The following is a 26,828-nucleotide window of genomic DNA, read 5'->3' on the forward strand; positions in this document are numbered from 1 at the left end:
CTGCCTCTGCCTCCCGAGTAGCTGAGATTACAGGCACGTGCCACCACACTCAGCTAATTTTTGTAGTTTTTTTTTTTTTTTTCCTGAGACAGAGTCTTGCTGTGTTGCCCAGGCTGGAGTGCAGTGGTATGATCTTGGCTCACTGCAACCTCTGCCTCCCAGGTTCAAGCTATTCTTCTGCCTCAGCCTCCCGAGTAGCTGGGACTACAGGCACACACCACCATGCCTGGCTAATTTTTTTATTTTTAGTAGAGATGGAGTTTCACCATATTGGCCAGGATGGTCTCAATCTCCTGACCTTGTGATCTGCTGGCCTCGGCCTCCCGAAGTGCTGGGATTATATGCGTGAGCCACTGTGCCCAGCCTATCCTTTGCATGTTTTAATTTAAATTTCATTTGTTTCTGCTCTGATATTTATTATCTCTTTTCTTGTACTAATTTTGGGTTTGGTTTGCTCCTGCATTTCTAGTTCTCCAAAATACATTGTTAGGTTGTTTGAAGTTTTTCTACTTTTTTGATGTAGGCTCTTATTGCTATAGACTTTTCTTTTATACTGCTTTCGCTATATCCTATAGGTTTTGGTATGTTTCCATTTTCATTTGATTCAAGAAATTTTTCAGTTTTCTTCTTAATTTCTTCATTGACTTACTGGTCATTCAAGAGCCTATTGTTTAATTTCCATGTATTTGTGTAGTTTCCAAAATTCCTCTAGTTATTGATTTCTAGTTTTATTCCATTGTGGTCAGAGAAGATACTTGGCATCATTTCTTTCTTTCTTTTTTTTTTTTTTTGAATTTTTAAAGACATTTTTTGTGGCCTAATATATGGTCTCTCCTTGTGAATGATCCATGTGCTGAGGAGAAGAATGTGTATTCTGCAGCCGTTGGATCACATGTTCTGTAAATATCTGTGAGGTCCATTTGGTCTGTAGCGCAGATTAAGTCCAACATTTCTTTTTTCCTTTTTTCTTTTCTTTTCTTTTCTTTTCTTCTTCTTCTTCTTCTTCTTTTTTTTTTTTGAGATGAAGTTTCGCTCTTATTGACCAGGTTGGAATGCAATGGCGCAATCTTGGCTCACCATAACCTCCGCCTTCCAGGTTCAAATGATTCTCCTGCCTCCGCCTCGCGAGTAGCTGGGATTACAGGCATGCGCCACCATGCCTGGCTCATTTTTGTATTTTTAGTAGAGATGGGGTTTCTCCATGTTGGTCAGACTGGTCTCGAACTCCCAACCTCAGGTGATCCGCCCATCTCGGCCTCCCAAAGTGCTGGGTTTACAGGTGTGAGCCACTGCGCCCGACCAAGTCCAGCATTTCTTTGTTGATTTTCTGTCTGAGTGATCTGTCCAATGTTGAAGTCTCCAGCTATTATTGTATTGGGGTCTGTGTCTCTCTTTTGCTCTAAAAATATTTGCTTTATATATTTGGGTGCTCTAGTTTTGGGTGCATATATATTTAAAATCATTATATGCTGTTGCTGAATTGACCCCTTTATCATTGTATAGCAATCTTTGTCTCTTCTTACAGTTTTTGTCTTGAAATCTATTTTGTGTGATATAAGTATAGTGACTCCTGATTTTTCTTTTGTTTGTTTGTTTCATTTGGCATGGAATATTTTTTTCTGTCCCTTTATTTTCAGTCTGTGTATCTTCATATGTGAAGTGTGTTTCTTGTAGAAAACAGATCATTGAGTCTCATTCTTTAAAATCTATTTTGCTACTCTGTCTTTTGATTGGAAAGTTTAGACTATTTACATTCCATGTTACTGTTGAGTAAGGAGTAACTCTTGCCATTTTGTTGTTTGTTTTTGGGTTGTTTTATGGTCTTCCTTCTTGCCTTACTGTCTGTCTTCCTTTAGTGAAGGTGATTTTCTCAGGTGGTGTGTTTTAATTTCTTGCTTTTCATTTGCTGTATATTTGAATTTTTTGGTTTGAGGCTACCATGAGGCTTGCATATAATGCCTTATAACTCATTATTTTAAACTGATGACAACTTAATACTTATTGCATAAGCAAACAAAGAGAAAACTAATAAAAACTCTACACTCTTTGTCTACCCACTTTTTCACTTTTTGTTGTTACTGTTTATATCTTATTGTATTATCTATGTCTTGAAAAGTTGTTGTAGTTTTTATTTTTGTTCAGTCATCTTTTAGTCTTTATACTCGTTATAAGTAGTTTACATACCACAAAAAATTATGATATTCTGTCTTATTCTGTGTACTTATTATTACAATGAATTTTGAGGCTTCAGATATTTCTTATTGCTCATTAATTTTTTTTATTTTTTAAATTAATTTTTAAATTCCTTTTTGTTCCTTTGTAGGGCAAGTGTGACATTTATTAAATCCCTCCACTTTTGTTTGTCTGGAAAAGTCTATATTTCTCCTTCATGTTTCAAGGATATTTTTCCTGGTTATTCTATTTTAGGATAAAAGCTTTTTCCTTTAGCACTTTAAATGTATCATGCTACTCTCTACTGGCCTGTGAAGTTTCCACTCAGAAGTCAGCTGCCAGACCTAATAAGCTCCATTATATATTGTTTCTTTTCTCTTTCTGCTTTTAGGTACCTCAGATGTCTTGAGATTGTCTTTTTTTAGTTAAATTTGCCTGGTGTTCTGTAACTTTGTTGTACTGGAATATTGATATCTTTCTCTAGGTTTGGGAAGTTCTCTGTTATTATGCCATCGAATAAATCTTCTACCCTGATCTCTCTCTACCTCCTCTTTAAGGCCATTTACTGTTAGATTTGCCCTTTTTAGGCCATTTTCTAGATCTTGTAGGCATGTTTTATTCTTTTTGATTCTTTTATTCTTTTGTCTCCTCTGACACTGTTTTCAAATAGCCTGTCTTCAAGCTCACTAGTTCTTTCTTTTGCATGATCAGTTTTGCCGTTGACAGACTCTGATGTATTTTCTTCAGTATTTCAATTAAATTTTTCAGCTCCAGTATTTTGACTTGATTTTTAAGAATTATTTCAATTTCTTTGTTGCATTTATCTGATAGAATTCTGAATTCCTTCTCTGTGTTATCTTGAATTTCATTGAGCTTCCTCAAAACAGCTGTTTTCAATTCTCTTTCTTTAAGGTCACTGATACGGTTTGGCTGTGTCCCCACCCAAATCTCATCTTGAATTGTAGCTCCCCTAATTCCCACATATTATGGGAGAGACCTGGTGAGAGATAATTAATTATGGGGGTGGATCTTTCCCATGCAATTCTTTTAATAGTGAATAAGTCTCACAGAACTAGTGGTTTTATAAAGGGGAGTTTCCCTGCACAAGTTCTCTTCTTTTGCCTGCCACCATGTGAGACGCGCTTTCACCTTCTGCCATGATTGTGAGGCCTCCCCAGCCACATGGAACTGTGAGTCCATTAAACCTCTTTCTTTTGTAAATTGCCTGGTCTCAGGTATGTCTTTATCAACAGTGTGAAAACGGACTAATACAGTCATATATCTCTGTCTCTCTGAGATTGGTCACTGATGCCTTATTTGATTGTTTGGTAAGGTCATGTTTTCCTGGATGGTCTTGATGCCTGTGAATGTTCATTGGTGTCTGGGCATTGAAGAGTTAAGTATTTATTGTAGTCTTCCTTGCCTGGACTGGTTTGTACATGTCCTTTTTGGGAAACCTTTCCAAGTATTCAAAGAGAATTGAGTGTGTGATCTAATTCTGGTCACTGCAGCCATACCTGCGTTAGGGAACACTCCATGCCCTGTAATGCTGTGGTTCTTGCAGACTCATAGAGATACCACATTGGTGGTCTTGGGTAAGATCCAGGAGAATTCCTTGGACTCCTTGAGAGAGACTCTTGCTCTCTTCACTTACTTTCCCTCAAACAAATGGAATCTCTCTCACCATGCTCATTTGTCTGGAGTTGGGAGAGGGATGACCACCACCACTGGGACTGCATTGGGTCAGACCTGAAACCAGCACAGTGCTGGGTCTCGTCCAAGGCTTGTGGTGACTATCGTCTGGCTACCACTTATGTTTATTCAAGGCCCAAATGTTCTTTAGTCAGGTTGTGATTCATCCTGCTAGGTCTAGGAATCTCGCTTCAGGGCAATGGGTTCCCTTCTGGCCCAGGGTGGGTGTCAAAATGTCATCCAGGAGCTAAGCCCCGGAATTGAGGACTTTAGCAATCTGCTTAGTGCTTTATTTTACTTTGGCTGAGCTGGTACCCAAATTATAAGACAAAGTCCTCTTTACTCTCCCCTCTCCTTTCCTCCAGTGGAAGGAATCTCTGCCAAAGCTGCAAGCTGTGCTGCCTGGAGTTGAGGAAGGGACTATGCAAGCACTGCCTTGGCTGTCCGCGCTGGTGTCTGACTGGGTCACATGCACCCCAAGTGTACTGATTCTGAGCATAGCACCAGGACTTGCCCAGGAATTGTATTCCTGTGGCCTAGACAGCCTTTCGAGTTTATTTAGAACACCAGAGCACTTTAGCCTGTGGTGGTGGGGCTAGTTAGAATTCAGGTTCTGACCACTGGGATGAATGATTCTTCCCCTCCAGCTAGGGCTAGTCAAAATGTTCCCTCCATGGGCATCGGCTGAATGTGGCACTGTTGCTTTCCACAGTGACAGGGTAGCACTGAATTCCAATGCAAAATACCACAATCAATGTGCTCTTTCTCCCCCAAGCACACAGATTCTTTCTCCAAGCTATGTAGCACCACTAGGGGATGGGGAAGAGGCGGTACAGGCAATTCAAGACTGTCTTTCCTACCCTCTTCAGTACCTCCTTCCTTCATATGATGTTAAAACCAGGTACTGTGATTGCTCACCTGGTTTTTGGGTCTTAGGAAGGTGCTTTCTTATGTAGATAGTTGTAAATTTGGTGTTCGTGTGAAAGGGATGACAATTGCTGGAGGGTTCTATTCAGCCATCTTGGTCTACCTTCATTCCATTAATATATTATCTTATTTAGACATTCAATAATTTTCAGAGGTATTTTATAAATGAGAAAATTGTGTAAGTCACTCAAGTCACATAATTATAAATAGTGGGTTTGGGATCTGAATGCTGGTTCATATGTCTTCTGAGCTAGGGCTCTTTAGCATTATTACACTTACTGCCTCTAAAATTTACATTGGAACTTTTCATTTTTGACAGTTCTGCTCAGTATCTAAATTCAACAAAACTAACATTTTTTCAGTCTGTACTAATTGTTTTCATACCAGTTGGTTAGTGATTATAAAACATTGGCTTATAGCATTTTCTTACAGAATTACATTTACATGAAGCTATTTTAAAAGGATAGTAAGAAAAGATTAAGAACAATTTCCAGTAAGCCCAAAGATTTAGTCTCTTTTCATATGATCTAGTAATTATTTTTATGGTGACTATGCTTGTTGTCCATTCATTTCTTGATGAAAAGAATTAAAGGAGAATCTATTTTCAGTTTAGCAAAATATTTATTGCCCTCTGGAATCCCTCAGTTTAGTGGACAGTTTTTCTTGTAGTTAAATTAAGCTCCTTGTGTTGCAACTTGAATTTGTTCTTCTTGTGTGTATCCAGCTAAAATGAAATTCCTCTTCACTGTCTTCAGAGTTATTTGAAGAATGAATAAGTATAGGAAATAACAATATTGACTCTCTTATTAAATATAAAAATTTTGGACTTTCAAAGCATTCTGCAGACTATTAAATATGCCCTGGTAGTTGAATCAACTTTTAATTTCCTTTATTTAAAACAAAACAAATAAAAATAAATTGAAAAAATAAATCAATAAGAGTTGAACTAAGAAATTAAAAATATCAAAGTCTGGAGAAATGTAAAGCATATGAGAATATTGAAAGCTAGCAGTGTTTATTAGTAATTCAGTTACAATTTATTACTAATTCAGTCTACAAACATGAGAACATTTTTAATAAAGGTTAGAAAAATTAAGGTACGCATTTCTGTCACATATTTTATTATCGCCCTAAGATAGATTTTCAAGACAGTATTGACAAGAAATAATTTTTGTGTGATTTTTTATATTTCCTCTGCTGTTTGGAGTGGGAAATTTCATGGATTTCTTGTAAAACAATTTTTTTTTTTTTTTGAGACAGAGTCTTGCTCTGTCGCCCAGCCTGGAGTGCAGTGGTGTGATCTCGGCTCACTACAAGCTCTGCCTCCCGGGTTCACGCCATTCTCCTGCCTCAGCCTCCCAAGTAGCTGAGACTACAACCACCTGCCACCACGCCCAGCTAATTTTTTTTTTTTTTGCATTTTTAGTAGAGATGGTGTTTCATCATGTTAGCCAAGATGGTCTCGATCTCCTGACCTCATAATCCTCCTTCCTTGGCCTCCCAAAGTGCTGGGATTACAGGTGTGACCCACCATTCCCAGCCACAAATATTTTTTAAATGTATGAAAGGCCATAGAAAATCTAGTGATATACATGAACAAAATAGAATGAGATAGATGTCCTTCCCATGCATTACTCAACCTGGAAATTCTGAATAAAATATAATAAGTAATTGTTAATTCTATCCATACTCAAAAGAAAGAGAATATCAGAGGTATCAGAAATGAAATAGGACTAGGGTTACAGTTCTGCTCCTAGGAATCTATCCAAGGGAAACAAAAACATGTCTACACAAAAACTTCTACGTGAATGTTCTTAGCAATATTATTCATTTTTTGCTAAGTGGAATAAGAAAAAGTGGAAACAACTCAAATGACTATCAACTACTCAACAGATAAATAAAATGTGTTTTATCCATACAGTGAAATGTTATTTAGCAACAAAAAGAAATGAAGTACTGATACATGTTACAACGTGGATGAACCCTGAAAATATGTTAAGTGAAAGAAGCCAGATACATAGGACCACATATTGTTTGGCTCTATTTACATGAAATGTCCAAAATAGGGCAAATCCATGGAGCTAGAAAGCAGATTGGTAGTAGCCTGAAGCCAGATAGACTTGGGGGTAGAAATGGAGGGTGACTGCTAGTGGGTACAGGGGATCTTTTTTAGGTAAGAAAAATGTTCTAAAATTGCTTGCAGTGATGGTTGCACAACTCCGTGAATATACTAGAAACCATTGAATTGTATACTTTAAATAGGTGAATTATGTGATATCTGAATTATATCTCAATAGAGCTAATACTAAAAAAGAAGAAGAAACGAAGTTAAAAAGCAATTCCAGAATAAGGAGAATGATAATGATATCATGGCTACCAAAGAGGCTTTCGAATAGGAATAGAGCTTAGTGGTCTCCTGCTGGATTTTAGTATCTGTTTGGGGACAGTGGATGTGGCTGCAGGCATATGTGAGGTGGAGAGGTTATAATTAAGATTCCTGCATGAATAAGAGAGTCTGAAAGTGCTCCCTGTTCCCATAGACTAAAAAGTGTTTGCCCACAAGCCCAGAGAAATGATGAGAAAGCTTACCATTTCCCTGGAACTTGGGATGGGAAATAAACTGTCACCATGAGGAATCAAATGCCCCACATTGCTCAGGTGCGGGTGTGAGGGCCCATGTTGATGCTGTCTGTAAAGGTAGTAACCAAAAAGTACTAAGTTAACGTAAAAAACATATCCAGGATCATATAATTACTTGGAGGCTTAGTAGAAAACACCAACCCTGAAAACCAATCTGTGGCAAACACTTTTACAAGATCAGGAGACTAAATATCTCATCTGAATATTTGGTCATTGTACAAAGTAATAAACCATATTTAGGAAAAAAAAAACTATACGAGAGATTTGGCAGATACGACATTTTGAAGAAATAGAACTTCAAGAACTCAAAATAATAGAACAATTTGAGACTATCAAATAAGTATGTTTAAGATTATTGAAACTTAGGAGGAATTAAAAACTGGATGACTAGGATAGAGGAGAAAAGGAACTGATAGATCTGAAAGAAAAATCAAACAAACAGAACTTTTTGAATTGAGGAATATAGTCAATGAAAGAAAACAAACAAATGGACAAACCATCAAACACAATTCAATAAGCACTTAATTAGTAAATTAGACTATTGAAGAGAGAATAAAGTGGAGGGGAAATAGCCTGGGATGCAGCATAGCAAAGTGAAGAGATAGAAAACCTGAAAGGGTTGTTAATAGACATGTAGAGTAAGATAAGAAAGTCCAACATATGTCTAATAGGAATTTAAGAAGAGAAAAAGAGACTGAGAGAGATTAATTGTTCAAAGAGGCAATGGTTAGGAGTGTTCCAGAACAGAAAGCAGAAAGACATGTGTCTACATATTGAAGAAGTATATCAGTTCCCAAGTAGGACAAATAACGATAAATCAGCACCTACATACATTGTGATGATACTGCACAGCATTAAAGACAAAGAGAAAAACTTATAATGGAAAAAGATACAAGAGAAAAAATATCAAGCTGACAACTTTACATCAGGAGTAGTAGATTCCAGGATTGGATAGTATCCTGAAACTGTTGTATTGGGGGAACCAGCCCCCAATATTTCAACGTAGTTTCTTTTTTGTTTTCCCTAAGTGTCAGCCAGTCTGAGAAATAAAGAGAAAGAGTACAAAGAGAGAAATGTTACAGCTGGGCCTCTGGGGGTGACATCACATATTGATAGGACCGTGATGATGACCCCAAGCCGCAAAACCAGCAAGTTTTTATTAGAGATTTTAAAAGGGGAGGGGGTGTGCAAACAGGGAGTAGGTCACAAGGATCACATGCTTCAAAAGGCGATAAGATCACAAAGCAAGGCAAAATTAGAATTACTGATGAGGAAACAGGTTTTCCTGTTAAGAGCAGAGAACCAGTCTGATTAGAATTTACCAGCCTGGAATTTCCCAATCCTAGTAAGCCTGAGGGTACTGCAGGAGACCAGGGCGTATTTCAGTCCTTATCTCAACTGCATAAGACAGACACTCCCAGAGGGGCCATTCATAGACCTCCCCCCAGGAATGTATTCCTTCCCCAGGATTATTCCTTGCTGGGAAAAGAATTCAGCAATATTTCTCCTACTTGCACATCCATTTATAGGCTTTCTGCAAGAAGAAAAATGTGGCTGTATTCTACCTGACCCCACAGGCAGTCAGACCTTATGGTTATCTTCCCTTGTTCCCTGAAAATCGCCGCTATTCTGTTCTTTTTCAGGGTGCACTGATTTCATATGGTTCAAACACACATGTTTTATAATCAGATTTCATATTGTTCAAACACACATGTTCTACAGTCAATTTGTACAGTAGTGGTCCTGAGGTGACGTACATTCTCAGCTTATGAAAATAACAGGATTAAGAGATTAAAGTAAAGACAGGCATAAGAAATTATTATTATTATTACTTTAAAGAAATTGTAAGAGTATTATTTGGGAAGTGATAAATGTCCGTTAAATCTTCACAATTTATGTTCAGAGATTGCAGTAAAGACAGGTGTAAGAAATTATAAAAGTATTAATTTTGGGAACTGATAAATGTCCATGAATTTATGTTCTTCTGCCTTGGCTCCAGCTGGTCCCTCCATTCAGGGTTCCTGACTTCCTACAACAGTGCTGAGAGAAAATAACAATCAGTGCCAGAAGTCTTTGCCTATCAGAATACATTTCAGCTAAAGACTGAGCTTACTACATTTAGTAGTTTTTTCAGCACTACTGAAAACTACTAAAGGATATATTTCAGCAAGCAGGAGACTGAATGCAGAGAAAAAGACTAGCATGCAGCAAACTATGGTGAGAAAGGAAGTAGGCAAATATATTGTTAAATTTAAATGTATTGTGAAAAATAAAGTAATAAAAATGAATACCAATATAGGGAAGTATTTAACAACAGGGTGAAACTAAAAACTTACAGAAACTGGAAAAAGAGATTAATGCATTCTTAGATTCTTCTGTTGTTTAAGAAGTGATTAGAAGTATTGAATAATTTTAGACTTCATTAGTTCAAGTATGTGTGTGTAAATTTTGGTTAACTACAAATAAAAAAGGAAATAAATCCAGAGGTGGTAGAAATAAGCAAATAAGAATGTTATACCTGTCAACACAACATAGGTAGAAATGAAAGAAAAATAAAGAGTAAACATGAAATAATGTTAGAAGTGAGCACAAATATTACACAAGATTAAACTTTCCAGATAAAAGTTAGAGATTCTGATTAAGATTTTAAAAGACAAAGACCAATTATATGGTGCTACAAGAGTCACATTTAAAAGATAATAAGAAAGATCAGAGTTGAAGATGTAAGAAGAACAGGCAAATACCAAAAGGGAAGAAATATATTATTATTAATATACTTGAAGGCCAAAAGCATGATTGGGGATGAAGAAGGTGAACAAAAAATTCATTTAGTAGATCTAATATTCCTTAGCCATTTATACCTAAGAAGGAGCACTGTATGAGAGAAACAATCAGAATTGAAGACAGGATAAATTGACAAATCAACAGTTACAATGGGAGTTTTCACTTCTTTCAGAAACTGACAGATCATGTATTCTAAGAGTTAGTAAAGCTATTTACCAAAACAATTAGCAAACTTGATATAATGGACTTTGTACCCAGTGGACAATGAATATACATGCTTTTCAAGCACACGTGAGACATTTGTACCAAGTATCAAAAACTGACCATAAACTAGATAAAAATCAGTTTTGGCTGGGCGTGGTGGCTTACACCTGTAATCCCAGCACTTTGGGAGATCAAGGTGGGTAGATCATGAGGTCAGGAGTTCAAGACCAACCTGGCCAAGATGGTGAAACCCTGTGTCTACTAAAAATACAAAAAAAAATAAAAATAAAAAAAATAAATTGACTGGATGTGGTGGCATGTGCCTGTAATCCCAGCTACTTGGGAGGCTGATGCAGAAGAATCACTTGAACCCAGGCAGCAGGGATTGCAGTGAGCCAAGATCACGCCACTGTACTCCAGCCTGGGTGACAGAGCAAGACTGTCTCAATAAATAAATAAATAAATAAATAAATAAATAAAATTGGTTTTTCAGTAAATAGCAAAAAATATTTATTGTGGACCAAAAAGCAACAGAATTCATAACAATAACAAAAAACATACTTAAAAGCCCATTTAGTTGGAAAATTAAAATCAGACATCAAAAGAAGAAATTAGAATGAAAATTATGAAATATTTACAACTCTATGACCAAAACTGAATTTCATTACTTGAATGATACACGTAAGGTAACTTTGTTTTTTAAGTTTTAAACTCACATACTTGAACATAATAGAGAAAGAAAATTTGTGAGCCAGGCATTCAACTTAAGTTGGTAAAAACGTTACAGACTAAACCCAAAGAAAGCAGATGGAATGGAATAATGAAGTTAAGGGCATAAATTAATGAACTAAAAAACAAAATAATCCTAGAAAAGATTAGTCCAACCAAAAGTTGGTTCTTTGAAAATATTAATAGATAAAGCCTTGGTAAATTTAATTAATGTAAAAGAGAGGAAGAACAAATAAGTTAATTTAGTAATGTTGGAAAGGAGAAAGCATAACTGAAGATGAAGTCAATATTTATAAAAACCATACTAAAAAAAACCAATTTTCTGGAATCATGTGTATTACCTAAATTGGTCAAGAATGTATAGAAAATTCAAATCGACCCATAACCATTAAAAAAATAAAGTTGGTAGTTAAAAAATTTCCTTTAAAAAAGACTATTCCTGAGTGGTTTTATTGTCAAATTTTACTAAATTGTCAAGGAATTTAGAATCCCTGCCTTAAATAAACTTCCAGAAAATAGAGAAATGGTGAAAACATAGAAATTCACTTTGAGTCTAGTGTAACCTAGACACCTAAAGCAGATAAGAATAACTTATGAAAGGAAAATTGTAAATCATTGAATTGTAAATGCTCATGGAATGGATGCAAAAATTCTAAGTAAAATATTAACAAATCATGAGCAATTATGAGTAATTTCAAATTATGAACAATTTTATAGTAATCATACCTTTTACTATCAAGGTAACATTAAGATCCTAGAATGAATCATTTTTAGATGCATTTTATTTATTTTTTTCTTTATTTTTCTTTCCATCAACTTTTAAGTTCTGGGGTACATGTGCAGGAGGTACAGGTTTGTTACATAGGAGTGCCATGGTTTGCTGCACAGATCAACCCAGTGCCTAGGTATTAAGCCCAGGATCCATTAGCTATCCTTCCTGATGCTCTCCCTCCCCTCATCCCCTTCAACAGGCTCCAGTGTGTATTATTCCCCGTTATGTGTCCATGTGTTCCCATCATTCAGCTCCCACTTATAAGTGAGAACATGTGGTGTTTGGATTTCTGTTCCTGTGTTATTTTGCAGAGGGTAACGGCTTCCAGTTCCATCCATGTCCCTGCAAAGGACATTATCTCATTCCTTTATAGCTACATAGTATTCTATGGTGTATATGTACCACATTTTCTTTGTCCAGTTTATCACTAATGGGCATTTGGGTTGATTCCATGTCTTTGCTCTTGTGAATAGTGCTGCAACGAACATAAGCATGCATGTATCTTTATAACAGAATGATTTATATTCCTTTGGGCATATACCCAATAATGGGATTGCTAGGTAAAATAGTATTTCTGCCTCTAGATCTTTGAGGAATCATCACGTTGTCTTCCACAATGGTTGAACTAATTTACACTCCACCCAACAGGGTAAAAGCATTCCTATTTCTCCACAGCCTAGCCAACATATGTTGTTTATTGACTTCTTACTAATTGCTATTTTTCTGGCGTGAGATGATACCTCATTGTGGTTTTGATTTGCATTTCTCTAATGATCAGTGATGTTGAGCTTTTTTTTCATGTTCGTTGACTGCATAAATGTCTTCTTTTGAAAAGTGCCTGTTCATGTTCTTTGCTCATTTTTTAATGGGGTGGTTTTTTTTCTTGTATATTTGTTTAAGTTACTTGTGGATTCTGGATATTAGACTTTTGTCAGATGGATAGATTGCAAAATTTTTTTCCCATTCTGGATGTTATTTGTTCATTCTGATGATAGTTTCTTTTGCTGTGCAGAAGCTCTTTAGTTTAATTAGATCTCTTTTGTTAATTTTTTTATTTTGATGCAATTGCTTTTGGGTTTTCCTCATTAAGTCTTTGCCTGTGCGTATGTCCTGAGTGGTATTATCTAGATTTTCTTCCAGGGTTTCTATGGTTTGAGGTTTTACATTTAAGTTCTTAACCCATCTTGAGTTAATTTTTGTGTAAGGTATAAGGATGGGATCCACAGCCAATATCATACTGAATGGGCAAAATCTGGAAGCATTCCCCGTGAAAACTGGCACAAGACAAGGATGCCCTCTTTCACCATTTTTATTCAGCATAGTATTGGAAATTCTGGCCAGGGCAATCAGGCAAGAGAAAGAAATAAAGCATGTCCAAATAGGAAGAGAGGAAGTCAAATTAGCTTTGTTTACAGATGACATGATCCTATTTCTAGAAAATCCCATTGTCTCAGCCCAAAAGTTTCTTAAGCTGATAAGCAACTTCAGCAAAGTCTCAGGATACAAAATCAATGTGTAAAAATCACTAGCATTTCTATACACCAACAACAGGCATGCAGCAAACCAAATCATGAATGAACTCTCATTCACAATTGCTACAAAGAGAATAAAACACCCAGGAATACAGCTAACAAGGGAACTGAGGGACCTCTATAAGGAGATCTACAAACCACTGCTCATGGAAATTAGAGGGGAAACAAGCAAATAGAAAAACATTCCATGCTCATGGATAGGAAGAATCAATATCATGAAAATGGCCATACTTCCCAAAGTAATTTATAGCTTCAATGCTATTCCTATTAAACTACCATTGACTTTCTTCACAGAATTAGGAAAAACTATCCAAAAAAGAGCCTGTATAGCCAAGACAATCTTAAGGAAAAAACAACAACAACAACAACAAAAAACCACAAAGCTGGAGACAACACACTACCTGACTTCAAACTATATTACAAGATGACAGTAACCAAAACAACATGGTGCTAGTACAAGAACAGACATGTAGACCAATGGAACAGAATAGAGAACTCAGAAATTCTAAGACCACACATCTACAGCCACCTGATCTTTGACAAACCTGACAAAAACAATCAATGGGGAAAAGATTCCCTATTTAATAAATGGTACTGGGAGAACTGGCTAGCTACATACAGCAAATATTCTTTTCAATTTATTTTTAATTTTAATTTTAATTTTAATTTTTTGTTGAGACAGAGTCTTGCTCTCCAGGCTGGAGTGCAGTGGTACGATTGGCTCACTGCTACCTCCGCCTCCCGGGTTCAAGCAATTCTCCTGCCTCAACCTCCTGAGTAGCTGGGACTACAGGCGTGCACCACCATGCCCAGCTAATTTTTGTATTTTCAGTAGAGGTAGGGTTTCACCATGATGGCCAGGATGTTCTCGATCTCTTGACCTCATGATCCGTCCGCCTCAACCTCCCGAAGTGCTGGGATTACAGACGTGAGCCACTGTGTCTGACCTAAATTTGTATTTTTAATTGACAATTTTACTATAGGCAAAAGGATTTCAACCTGTGAATCTTAGGGAGAACACATTCAATCAATCAGAAAAAGGTAATGTTATTTCTGATATTTCCTCTTTTCACTTCAGTCTGTTAAAACTTATCTTTCTTATTTATCTCAAATATAGGTATATTATATTTAAAGATTCATGAGCAATTTGGAATTACCTCAAGAATGTCAAGGTTTGATATTCTATTTTTTAATTCACCATCTTATTAGTTGAGGAAAAAATATTCTAATAAATGGAGAAAAAGTGTTTGGTACAACTCAACAGCCAGCCAAGGCAAAAACAAATATAACTTAGTAAATCAGAAATATTCTTAGTAAACTATGAGCAGAAAGGAAATTCTTGAATCTGATAAAGAATATCTACCAGAAATTTACAGTAAATATTCTTAAGGCAAAATGCTTGTCACATTTTCTTTAGAGTTAGGAACAAAACAAGAACAGTCTTTCAGCACTTTTAGCAAGTACATTTGCCCTAGGTTATATGATTAGCTACATTAAAAATACAAGAGAAAATACAAATAAATTATTTAGAACAAATAGAGTTCAGTGAGGGTACTTATACTCCCAAATCAATGACATTCTTATACTCCAGTAACAATCAATGAGGAAATACAATTTTTAAAAAATTCCATTCAAAAAATAGTAGAAAGTTTTGCACACCTAAGAATAATCTAATAAATGACATGTAATGCTTTAATGGAGAAAAATATACATCTTTATTCAAAGTTATAAAAGAAGACAAATACATGGAAGATTTAGAATTGTAAAACTGTTTCTCCCCAAGTTGATATGTAGATATAGTTAGTCAAAATCCCACAAGATTATAGTGAATTTGACAAGCTGATCTCAAAATTGTCATGGAAGTATAATAGGCTACTTATAGCCAAGAAATTTTGAATAAGATTAATGAGGGTATACTTAACCTATTAGATATCAGTATAAATTCTAATCTGTGTTCATTATAATAGTATGGTGTTGGTACAGGGAAGAACAAATAGACTATTAGAATAGATACAGAGCACAGAAACAAACCCACATATTTGTGAGAACTCAGTATATAAGATGTAGCATTGCAAATCAATGTTGAAATGGATGGGCTTGTCAATACATGGTTATAAATAAAGATTTTCCACTTTATCCCACACAAAAAGGTAAAATCCATGACACTATAAAGTGCTTTATAAGTTACAAGCCACAAACTAGGAAAGATGTTTTGTGTGATTTTTAATTAAGAAAGGAGTGGCATTCAGGGACTACAAATTAATAAGGAAAAAGAATTAACTCCAAATGGGCAAAGGATGAATAGATATTTATGCAAAGGTTAAATAATTCAAATGACCAATAAATATTAGAAAAGATGCTCAGCCTCAATAATCAGTGAAATGAAATTTAAAATAATAATCAGCTATCATTTTATACTTTAAATTTTTTACTTGTAGTAACATTTTTTTGTGAATGGAGAGGAATGTAATTTCGTCACTGCTATTGGGATGGAAGTTTCATCACTTTTTTTGGCCTAAATATATTATTACTCTATAATTTGACAATTCCACTTATCAATATGTGCTTTAAAGATAGACTTACATGTGTATATAAGGAGGTATATTCAAGAATGTTCACTGTATCATTGTCATAATGAAGAATTGGAAACAACCCATCTGTCCATCAGTAGGAAATGAATATATAAATGGATATATTTGTATGGTAAAATAATTTACAATAGTTAAAATGAAGTAAATTGCATATATTTACAGTTACATACCATAACACTGTAATATTGAGTAAAAAAAAGTTTCAAAAGAAGATTCAGTGTATGATGTGATTTGTGATTTGTAAAAAATGTTAAATGTGATAAACAGTACAATATATTTTTTATTCATACATACTTACATAGCAAAATATAAAAATATGGACAACAAATACACACCAGTTTCAAGGTTAGAAACAGGTTAGAAACATCTAGAGATGGAGAGAGAGGAATAGAATGCTTAATAGTCTTTGTAATTTTCTATAGTACTCTCTTTAATTTTCTGACACACTGAAATATTTCATAATTTAAAAAACTGAAAAACAAAAATTGGTTACTTTTCATTCTCATGCATATTCACTGTATCCAATAGTTGACTACTTTTTCCAATGTTATCAGCTGACCACAAAAAACTCTATTATGTAACCACTCCGTGACCCTTTCAACTAGAAATGAATAGAAAACAGCTATTTTGTTTATGCATCATCTGTTGAGTTTAGCAAGGCTGCAGACTCAAAAGCCTTCTTACTAACTTTCTCTTTAGAATAGCACAGTGGCAGGAAGGAACCCAAAATTATTGATTCATAAAATATTTCATTGTTTTTTAAAAAAAAACTCATTTTATATTGAATCAGTGAAAAGGAATTGATGTAAATGACGAGTTGATGGGTGCAGCACGCCAACATAGCACAAGTATACATATGTAACAAACCTGCACGTTATCCACATGTACCCTAGAACTTAAAGTATAATTTAAAATAAAATAAAATAAAATAAAATACACTTCTATTATTTAAAAAAAAAAAAGAAGGAATTGAATTTTGTGGAAAATTTTGAAACAAAGATTGATATAACTTATTTTCACAAAGTACTTTATGAAGCAGACAAAAATCAAAAGAAATTATCTAACCTAAATTTATTAAACATTGAATTTATAAATATTAGCTGGACTTTTTTTTGTTAATGTAATTTTTAAAATATCATTCATATATTTATGCCAATGGAATTGAGATTGCAGCAATTTTTATCTGATGAATTCCCTAAGTACCTCATGCTCATACCCTACAACGTGAACATCAGTTCAGAGCTTGATGCATAATTCATTTTCTAGATATTTGAAAACCTAAGGATCTAAAGGGAAGAATTTAGAAGATTAGGAAATTCTCAACTAATTTGCATTCCAAAAATACTTTTATTGTAGAAAAATTGATTAGAGGTCTCTGTAGTAAGAGTTCTACTTCATTCAAGTGTTTGATATTTCATTAATTTATTTACTTCGGAAAATTTTGAGGTGATCCTCAAAATTCAATTCTCTGTTGATCCTTTAGCACAGAAGTTTTAGACCGAGTTATAAGAATTTAATCAGAAATGAAGATTAACTGTTTCTGATATTGAAGTAATAAGGAAATTATCCTATTTGTCAAAAACCCAATTTGCGTGCAGTTGTCAGAAATTCCCTTTGGATATGGAATGATTTGGGATCAACACCTATGGGTAAATAAATAAATAAGCAAAGTGAATAATATCTGTATAAAATTTTCACTGTTTAAGCTGTTAGTAATTAATTTTAAAAATCACAAGTCTAATCGAACTAATCATACACAGTGTTAAAATTAGAATCATAAATGTTGATGTGAATTTTTTGTTGTCTGGAAGAATGGTTTTGCTTGCAGGAAAGACTATTTGGGGATTTATTTTTGGTTTTAGAAACTGGCATTCAGTTTTATAGTGCTATAATTTAAAAAATTGAGACCTTCTTTAGGCTTTTCTGTTCATTCAATTAACTCTATAAGTCTAGCAGATATTAACAATCACTTTGAAAAACCTTTGAAAAATGTCCATTTCCATTTATAAAACTCAACTAAATAAAATATCTTCAAACATTTGAAATGGTTAATAAATTTTATATATTCTGTTTCCTTTTAAATACTTTGGATGTCTCAATTAACAAAACCTTCCTAATTAATGCACAAATATAACCAATTAAATTTATAAATAGGCTGTACCATAAATTATCTTAAATATTCCAATACTATTTGGAAATTTAAGATTTAAAATCACAGGTACAAATTATTCAATTATATTCTGAATAGAAGTCAAAGACTGCCTAGTATCCACAGAGCCCCTCAGTCTTTTTCTTTCACTCTTATAAGTAATACCCCTCCTTCCTAGCGCTGGTGATTTGAATATACCCCGATCCTTACCAGACTTCTCTGCTACCATCCTGAGAAGTCCTATCTTATTCCTTAATCTAAAGATCCTATCCCACTCCTGTGACAAAGACAGTTATTTGAGTTAGCTTAGCATAACTACTATACTTCTCTTTCTGACTTTCCCAGAGTATAGCTGAATCTTTCTTCAGTTTTTCTTATAACCAAGACCTAATGAGACTAGAGCCTTTCCAATAATTTGTTGGTAAAATGAATAAATATGATAAATATAATAATTATTTTTAAAAGACACCAGGCTGTTCATAATAGTGATAAGTACACTTGGAAAATTTGCAACAGGATATGCGCTTGCTTTGGTTTTGGGAAGCTAGGATAGTAAAGATTAATATTTCATTCATTCATTTATTTGCTTATTTTACCAAGGCCAAGGGAGGAGAGGGAAAAAACAAGTAGAAAATATCAGTGAGCAATGGGAAAGGAAACAGTTAACAGATCCCTTAAAATCTCGGAAAAAAATTAGGATTGGCCTCACACCACCTGATATGTTCGATTCTCCTCATTTGTTGGATGGGCCAATATCTTAGAATGTTCTAGATGTAAATATATTTCAACTTCTTTGGTACCTTGATTGATAATGCTGTCTGGGTGCTAGATTGAGAATAATGGTGAAGTGTGTTCAATCTCAGCAGGAAAGAATGCCCTATTAGCAAGCAATGCCTGCCAATACTGATGAAGGGAAGGCACCCTTGCGATATTTGCTATCCTCTGCAGGGTTTGGAGTGTAATGTAGAAATGTTTCCACACAGGGCCAGCATTAAGATGTGTTGATAGGCAGACTGTATACACGTTGGGGATGCCTGGGAGTAGCAAACAAATCTAAGCCTGAAAATAGTCAATACCAGTCAGGGTGTTCTGATAGGAAGTAAAGGGGATGCAGCTGCAGGGCCTAATGTTACCAAGCCAGCCTCTAGTTTGTGGGATAGTGGTAAGAGAAGGTTAAGCAGGGTGCCAAGACAAGGGCTCAGGAAACAGGACAAAAGCCCAGCTATTGGACTGGGAGATAAGGTGAGGGCTTGGTTTTTGAACGAGGCAATGATCTAAGAACTATGATGAAAGTTCAGAGATGAGCAGCAAAATCTGACTTGATGCTGAACTGAGGAGTTACTAGCATAGAGCTATGTAATTTCCTCTATCATAGCCTGGCCCAAAATGAGGCAGGAGGTAAGAGATAATGTCAGATATGTAGACTGGGATTTTATAGGGACAGGAAACCTGACAGTTCTTTACATTCTTCTCTATTTGCTGCCTCATGCTCTCCAGCCTTTCCACTATTAGAGATTATACTCAAGACTATAGGAACCACCACCAAAGATTTAGAGCTGTGAAAAACCCAAATTGTTTAAAAGTGGTATGTTCTTAGTATGTTTATTTGGAATATTGTATCACATAGAGGTTAATTTAAAGTGGTGTAGTTAAACCATGAATACCATGGATTAAAAATCATATCCGTCGGCTCACTTGGGACCATAAATTCTAGCTATAACTTTATTTGTGTGGGTGGGAAACTGTTTCATGCTTCAAGCACATGATGCTCATAATCTGTTTGAAGAGTAACTGTCACTCACTAGATTGTTGTTTTGACAACATATATGTAGAATAGATAAGCAGATACATTTTTTAATAGAAGGAAGAACCAAGCTAGATAATCTTAAATTCATTCAGAAATTTATGTTAGAAAGTAAAGAAAATCTCATTAATCCATCTCCACTGGTTTGAATTTATGATTGCCAACCTAGAACAGCCAAGTGTTGTTGTTTAATCTACCTAAGAAAATTTTTGATAAGCCAGTATACTAATTCTACTTAAGAAAGCATATTATTTAAAATTTTATTTTGCAAAGTGTTGTACATAAATCAGTACTACTAATTACAAATAAGTTTTACTTATTAAAGGAGATTCCACAAACATATAATTCACACATACTTAAAGTTTATATTTGTTCTAAAATTTTGTTTGATTAAGATTTTACAGATCCAGACTGATCTTCCTTAATTGGTTGTAATTAGTACGGGGTGTGTGTGTGTATGTATTTAAGAATCGCAGAAAGCTTTGACTTTATGCATTTCCCCCTTCCTCCCTCTTTACCCTCCAGGTTTTTACCCAGTCTTGCTAGGTCAGCATTAGAAAAAAATCTGGCAGATGACACAATAGAAATAAATACCGATGACAATTTGGAGCCAGAACTGAAGGATTACAAATGTAAGTATTTGATTTGGCTCTTTTTTTTTTTAAGTGAAATAATAATTAGCAAACATTTGATGCTATTTATTTTAGTTCCAGTTAAAAATGTTTTTGGTTTTCATCTACTTTGATTTATGTATTAGTCTGAAGAAATCAACCTGATTTTTTTTAAGTTTGAAAAACACAAGTAAAATCTTAGGATATTTACTTCATTTCAGTACATACTAGATACAATTCCCCTGACCCGTAAGACTCACAGTTGATGCCAACTGATATTCTGAGAATTCCTGCTGTGAATCAACATGTGTAATTTTGACAAATGTACTTTTTCCAAACATATTTCACCAGTGAATCTAGAATGCTGTTTTCTTTGCACATTTACATTTTGAGGGTCAGCGATGTCCAATATGTTGGAGAAACTTTCCTAGGTTGATACAAACTAAAATAATAATCAGAATATGCATGTCATCTTATTCCTTCCATTTCCACCTGTATTGTCTTTTATGGTACTTTTTCTTCTGGATAGCCATAAATATAATTTTGAGTTCTGAGGAGATTTAGTTCTTCATTTAAAAGCTTTCTATTCTTCAATTAGAACATAATGAAAGATTTTCAATTTTTTAAAAATGTAAATACCTATTTTATTGAAGCAGCCAATGTGTGACCACTCTTTAAAAGGGACTGTTGTGGTTTTCTTTGTAGCAGATGCTTTTAATCATTGGGGCTGCACTGAGACAAGAATTTGGTATTGAGAAAGTAAGATGACTTTTTTAGAGTCAAATTATAAACTCAGCATACTGAGGGATCTGAATACAGATATGCAGAGTCAACTCAAAGAAAAGGAATAATATTGTATTCTCAATATTATTTGAGTGAGTCTATTAAATATCCAAAGAACGACTGTCATTCAGACTGCCGATTGTTTGGTCTTGGTTACTGGCTAGTGTTAGCAGTGCCCATCTAAGCCTCGTGTAGGGGATAAGGAGCCTAAGTGAAGAGACTTCTTACTTGTCTGGTTCCATTCATCTTTAAGGCCATCTCTCTTGTGAAGAATTCATTTAATTAACTCTCCATGTTCACACAACAACCTTCTGATGAGGAATTGGCTTTCCGCGCAGGTTCCCTCCAATTAATATGCTGGTTATGGCAACCAGTATATCACAGTCCATGTGAAAGTTACAATTGTCATATAATATTTTGCAATTCTGATTTTACATCAGAATATACATATAGAGAAACCAGAATATGTATCTTTAATATTCTCCTGAAAGTTAGATTTGCCCTCAGTTGTGATGACAAAATCAGTCAGCCTACTAGGCTGAGAACCTTGACAAATTTACCAAAATAATGCCATTCTGTGGGTTTCTTAGAAGATAGCTAGCCAACTTTCTCCCACAGAAGTGCTAACATCACCATTCTCTGACTGCATTTTCCTTTTTGAGGTTGATGTTTTAACAATAAACATTGGTTGAGTGAATAAACTTGTCCTTAAGCCATAAATCTACTGAGTGGATATATTCCATAAACTAAACCATAGATAGCATCAGATGCTGTTTGAATCTGAAATTATGTGTGCCATCTCAACATGCAACTAGAGAGTAGATTCACTGCCATATCCCTGCTCTTTCTTTCCCTTTACAGTTTTATACTGGGTCTATTTCAGAGACCTAATGGTAGTAAATAAATAGTAAACTCTCAGTGTTACAGCTCATGGTTTTCCTTCCCTGTAGAACTTGTAAATAAAAGGAAAATGGCAAGGATCTATTGAAGGGCGAAGTTACTGTTAAGATCTACTGTGCTGTGTCAAATGTGTAGCACTCCGCAGTGATTCAACAGGGTGACGATTATTTTTAGCTCAGACTTGTTCACAGTACTCCATAGAAGCAAACATTGCTTTTCTCCATTGTTTTTCAAAACGCTTAGCACAAAAGTCACATTCTAGTAGAGAAACAAACTGTAATTTTCTTATTTGAAGTAGAAAAAAAAAAAAGATGGGTGAATTGTTTAAGGCATTGTGTATTTGCTTGCTAAAGTATTTCCACAGGTTGGAATGTTATTTGGAGTAAAATATTAAATATATCCCATGTGGTAGAAAGAATGTCAGACTAGACTGAATTCTGTTTTAAGCTCTACTCATATTAGCTGGGTGATTTTGAGAAAATTACGTAGTGTATGTTTTTAGTATTCTCATTATTCTTTCCTCTTTGAATTACATGAAATCATATGAGAAAAAAAATGAGGTGAAGCTTTAGCTAGGGATCTGGCACATAGAAGGTCCTTAACAAATGATAGCTTCTATCATTGTAATAATTAGTATTACTAAAATACCTGCTACTATTAATGTTATTAATATTATTATTGAACTTGAAACATGTCAGTGAACATGTCATGTGTATCCGGTTACTGTAGGGAATACGTGGCAGATATGTTCCCTGACTTTAAGAGCTTTATTACTTAGTTTTCTGGCTTCCAGGAACTCATAATCTATTCTAGGTCAACCTATTTAAAGCAAATAAGGAATAATATATAATTATTACAAAATAATTGCATAAGACAGCGGTTCCCAATCTAGCTGGGTATGAAAATCACCTGGGTGATTATTTGAAAATATAGGCCTCCTGCACCAACCTTGCAAATAGTAATTTTAAAATATTCATTTTGTTATGTTTATTTGTAGTGTGTATATACATATATATATATCACAATTTAAGTGATTTATCCAATAAATTTATCCAAAGTGATTTATAAATAGCTGAGACTAGAGGCATGCGTCACCATGCCCTGCTATTTTTTGTTTACACACACACACACACACACACACATATACATGTATATATGTATAAAGAAAGAGACGGACCAGGTTGCACTGTTATCCAGGCTGGAATACAGTGGTGCAATCATGGCTCACTGTAGCCTTAACCTCCCGGGCTCAAGCAATCCTCCTGCCTCAGCCTCCTGAGTAGCTGGGACTACAAACATGTGCCATCAGGCCTGGCTAATTTTTAAAATTTTTTGTAGAGATAGGGTCTCTCTGTGTTGCCCAGGCTGGTCTTGAACCCCTAGACTCAAGTGATCCTTCTGCGTTGGCCTCCTAAAGTGCTGATGACAGGCATGTGCCACTGCACTTGGCTGAAAATAGTAATTTAAGAGTTCTGTGGTAGGTTAGTTCATCTGTATTTTTTACTAGAGCTGTAGGAGATTATCTTAAGGGGTTTCTGAATTGGTACACACTAAAAAATAATATTCAAGGTACTTTGGAGCTTTTGAATTTAGGTGTATTTAACTTATGTATGTGTTATAGTCTCTGACCAAACAAACTTATGAAGGTGACTTGACTGTATTCTGGTTTTGTTTTGTTTTTTTTTTAGTTTCTCACAATTATATATATACTGTTTTCTATCTACATTGTTTTAGAGAAAATTTGTTACCTTTTGGAGCATTTTGTATCTAGAGCTGTGGTGTTTTATTACTACTCTCAAGTTTATTTCTTTAGATGTTAAATTAAAATCCACAGATATTGCTGAAGCTGTATTGTGTTCTATGTTGGGTGGCTTGGCATCTCTGAGGACAGTGCTATGAATAATTATCTGTCCTGTGTGAAATGTTTAGGTGAAGTAACATCTGGAACTCTGAGGATTGGTGCTGTTAGTGCTCCGATCTATAATGCGCACGAGAAAATGAAAGTGCCTGATGTTCTTTTCTATGACAACATTCAGGTAAGAGTATTGCTTTGTGTTCTTGGATAAATCACTTAAATTATGGTAGTAAACTCCAATTCAAGTGAAATTGACATGTAATTATTTTTGTGATTTCCTAAATTTAATTTAGATGATGCAGAATGAAGTGTTGAACATTTTGTGTGTGTGTGTGTGTGTGTGTGTGTGTGTGTGTGTGTGAGATGGAGTCTCACTCTGTCACCTAGGCTGGAGTGCAGTAGCACAATCTCGGCTCCACCTCCCAGGTTCAAGCGATTCTTGTGCCTCAGCCTCCCGAGTAGCTGAGATTAGAGGCGTGCACCACCATGCCCTGCTAATTTTTGTATATTTAGTAGAGACAGGGTTTCACCATATTGGCCAGGCTGGCCTCAAACTCCTGATCTCGTGATCCGCCTGCCTCGGTCTCCCAAAGTGCTAGTATTACAGGCATGAGCCACCACACCTGGCTGAACATCTTTCATTAAGACATAAGACAGAAAACAGAAAATTTTTTCCAAAGATACTTAAAAATTGGAGGAATTGTTGCTATCATTAGGGTAATATAGTGTATATATATATATCTACACACACACATAATTATATATGTAATTTTATATACAATTTTTAAATTAAAATAAACATTTTAAAATTAAACACAAAACAGAGCTATCATCCTCTCTTTTACTTGCTTGTTAAAAGATTTCAGTAGTTCAGAGGGATATGTCTGATGCATCCTTTTTCTCATACTCTTCTTTTTCCTGCAAGTTCCTGGTATTTTTCTTTTATTTCCTTTTCTTTTTTAAAGGAGAATGGTAGAGGCTCTCCTTGTAAACTAGCCAATAGTTATGGACCTTCCACTAAGACGTAGAAGTTTGTATCTAGAAAACTTTATTGTAGATGTTTACTTTAATAAGAATTCTTTTTAGAGAAAATTACCTATAATATAAAAATTTTTTCTTTTCCAACTTTTCTGTCAAGTGGCTATGTATTTTATAGTAAAACACCTACTTAAAATTTTCTATAATACATTTTAAGTTATATTAACTTTATAGGTATCTAGACATATTATTCTTAATAAAAATCTTAGTTAAAAATTCTGAAATCTGTCAAAACTATAATAATTTTGTATGGCATAGAAAAGAGCATAACCTTGATTTGATTTTTATCCATTCTATAGCCAATTAACTGTTTTATTTTTTTTCTGGAGCATTAATGCTCTTGCACAATCAGTAGACAAATGAGCAGAAAATAAAGTTACTTATAAGATACAAAAGTAGAAAAAAATCTTGCCTGTCAAAGACAAAAACATGATTATGAGGAAAACATACTATTTCCAAGCACTTATAGTATTACACTCTATTCATGTAGTGGAAAGGAACAAAGAGACAAAGAACCAGGAAACTGTTATAAATGACAATTTGAAAAACTCCTTGGTGGCAAAGATTGAAAAGACTTCCAGGATGTAAGAATGTAGGAAATTCAGTAGCAGCAAAGACCATTGTGCCCTTGAACACAATGTCTGTTGCCATGGTGTTTGTGACATGGACATTTAGGACGCAGGGCTGCCATGAACTTTACACAGTGGCCCTGAAGGGCTTTTCGTAAGCTATCTCCAAACATACCTTCTCTTCTTAAAGCATTATGAATTAGCCATTAATGAAAACTTTTTAGCTGCACCAATTCTATGGACAGTAGCTTGATTAAATTTGCTTCCATTGTGTATATTATTACTTCCTTTTATGCTGTACTTCATCTTTGAAGCAGTAGGTAGTGCCTCTTGTAGACTGAGGTGCTTCTGTATCATCTTGTTGTTCTATGCCCTGTTGTCTCCTTACCACATTGTGTTGAAATGGACTTTTGAAATGTGTTTTTCCATATCACTAAGGCACAGCCCTGTTTTCTTTATTTAATATTTCCAGCAAATAGTAAAGTGCCTGGCACGTAGTAACTGCCAAGTAAATATGTGTTGAGTGGATTAATAAAATAATGAGTAAGATTTTGAATGTTCTTGATAAAGGATATTACTTCATTAAGTCTTCCATTAAGGAATATTACACTTGCAGCAGTAAGGAAGTTGGAGGAAAGAGAAATTAATAGCCTCTTAATAGGCCTAAGGAGTTTTAGATGGGTAAGAATTTTAAAATACCCATTATGAGTCTGGCCTTGTATTGGGATACAGAGATCAAAATGCACACACAAGTGTATGTAGCTCTAGGGCTCAAGTTGTTCTTAATCTGCAAGAAGGTACACACAGTTACTACGCAGTGTGGTGGAAGTATGTGCAGTTTACTTATGGTAGCATTGATGGGGTTGATTGACCCAGATTGGAATGATCATAGAAAATTGGTCAACCAGACCCAATTAGGAGAGCCTCTCAGGCAACGAGACCAGCATTAGCAGAGACTTAGTTATATGAGAGAGTAGCTCATTTAGGGAGCTATATATAAATTGTTGTCACTGGTATGAAGCTGAGGTTGCAGGTGGAAGAGTGTCAGGAGAAGAGGCTGGTGAATGAGGAAAGAG

At 35.0% G+C, this 26,828-nt stretch overlaps 1 protein-coding gene across 1 annotated transcript in view; it reads left to right on the top strand.

The window, feature by feature from the left end:
• LOC105535530 (von Willebrand factor A domain-containing protein 8-like) overlaps positions 1-26,828 on the top strand; it is a gene marked incomplete at its 3' end in the record, with an annotated part of 189,590 nt that overhangs the window by 159,844 nt on the left and 2,918 nt on the right. The window contains exons 18-19 of the mRNA XM_011974646.1: positions 20,522-20,628; positions 24,220-24,326. Of these exons, the coding sequence (XP_011830036.1) occupies positions 20,522-20,628; positions 24,220-24,326 (214 nt within the window). The remainder of the gene's footprint in view (positions 1-20,521; positions 20,629-24,219; positions 24,327-26,828) is intronic.

Source organism: Mandrillus leucophaeus, unplaced genomic scaffold (assembly GCF_000951045.1).
Source record: "Mandrillus leucophaeus isolate KB7577 unplaced genomic scaffold, Mleu.le_1.0 Scaffold147, whole genome shotgun sequence".
NCBI lineage: Eukaryota > Metazoa > Chordata > Mammalia > Primates > Cercopithecidae > Mandrillus > Mandrillus leucophaeus.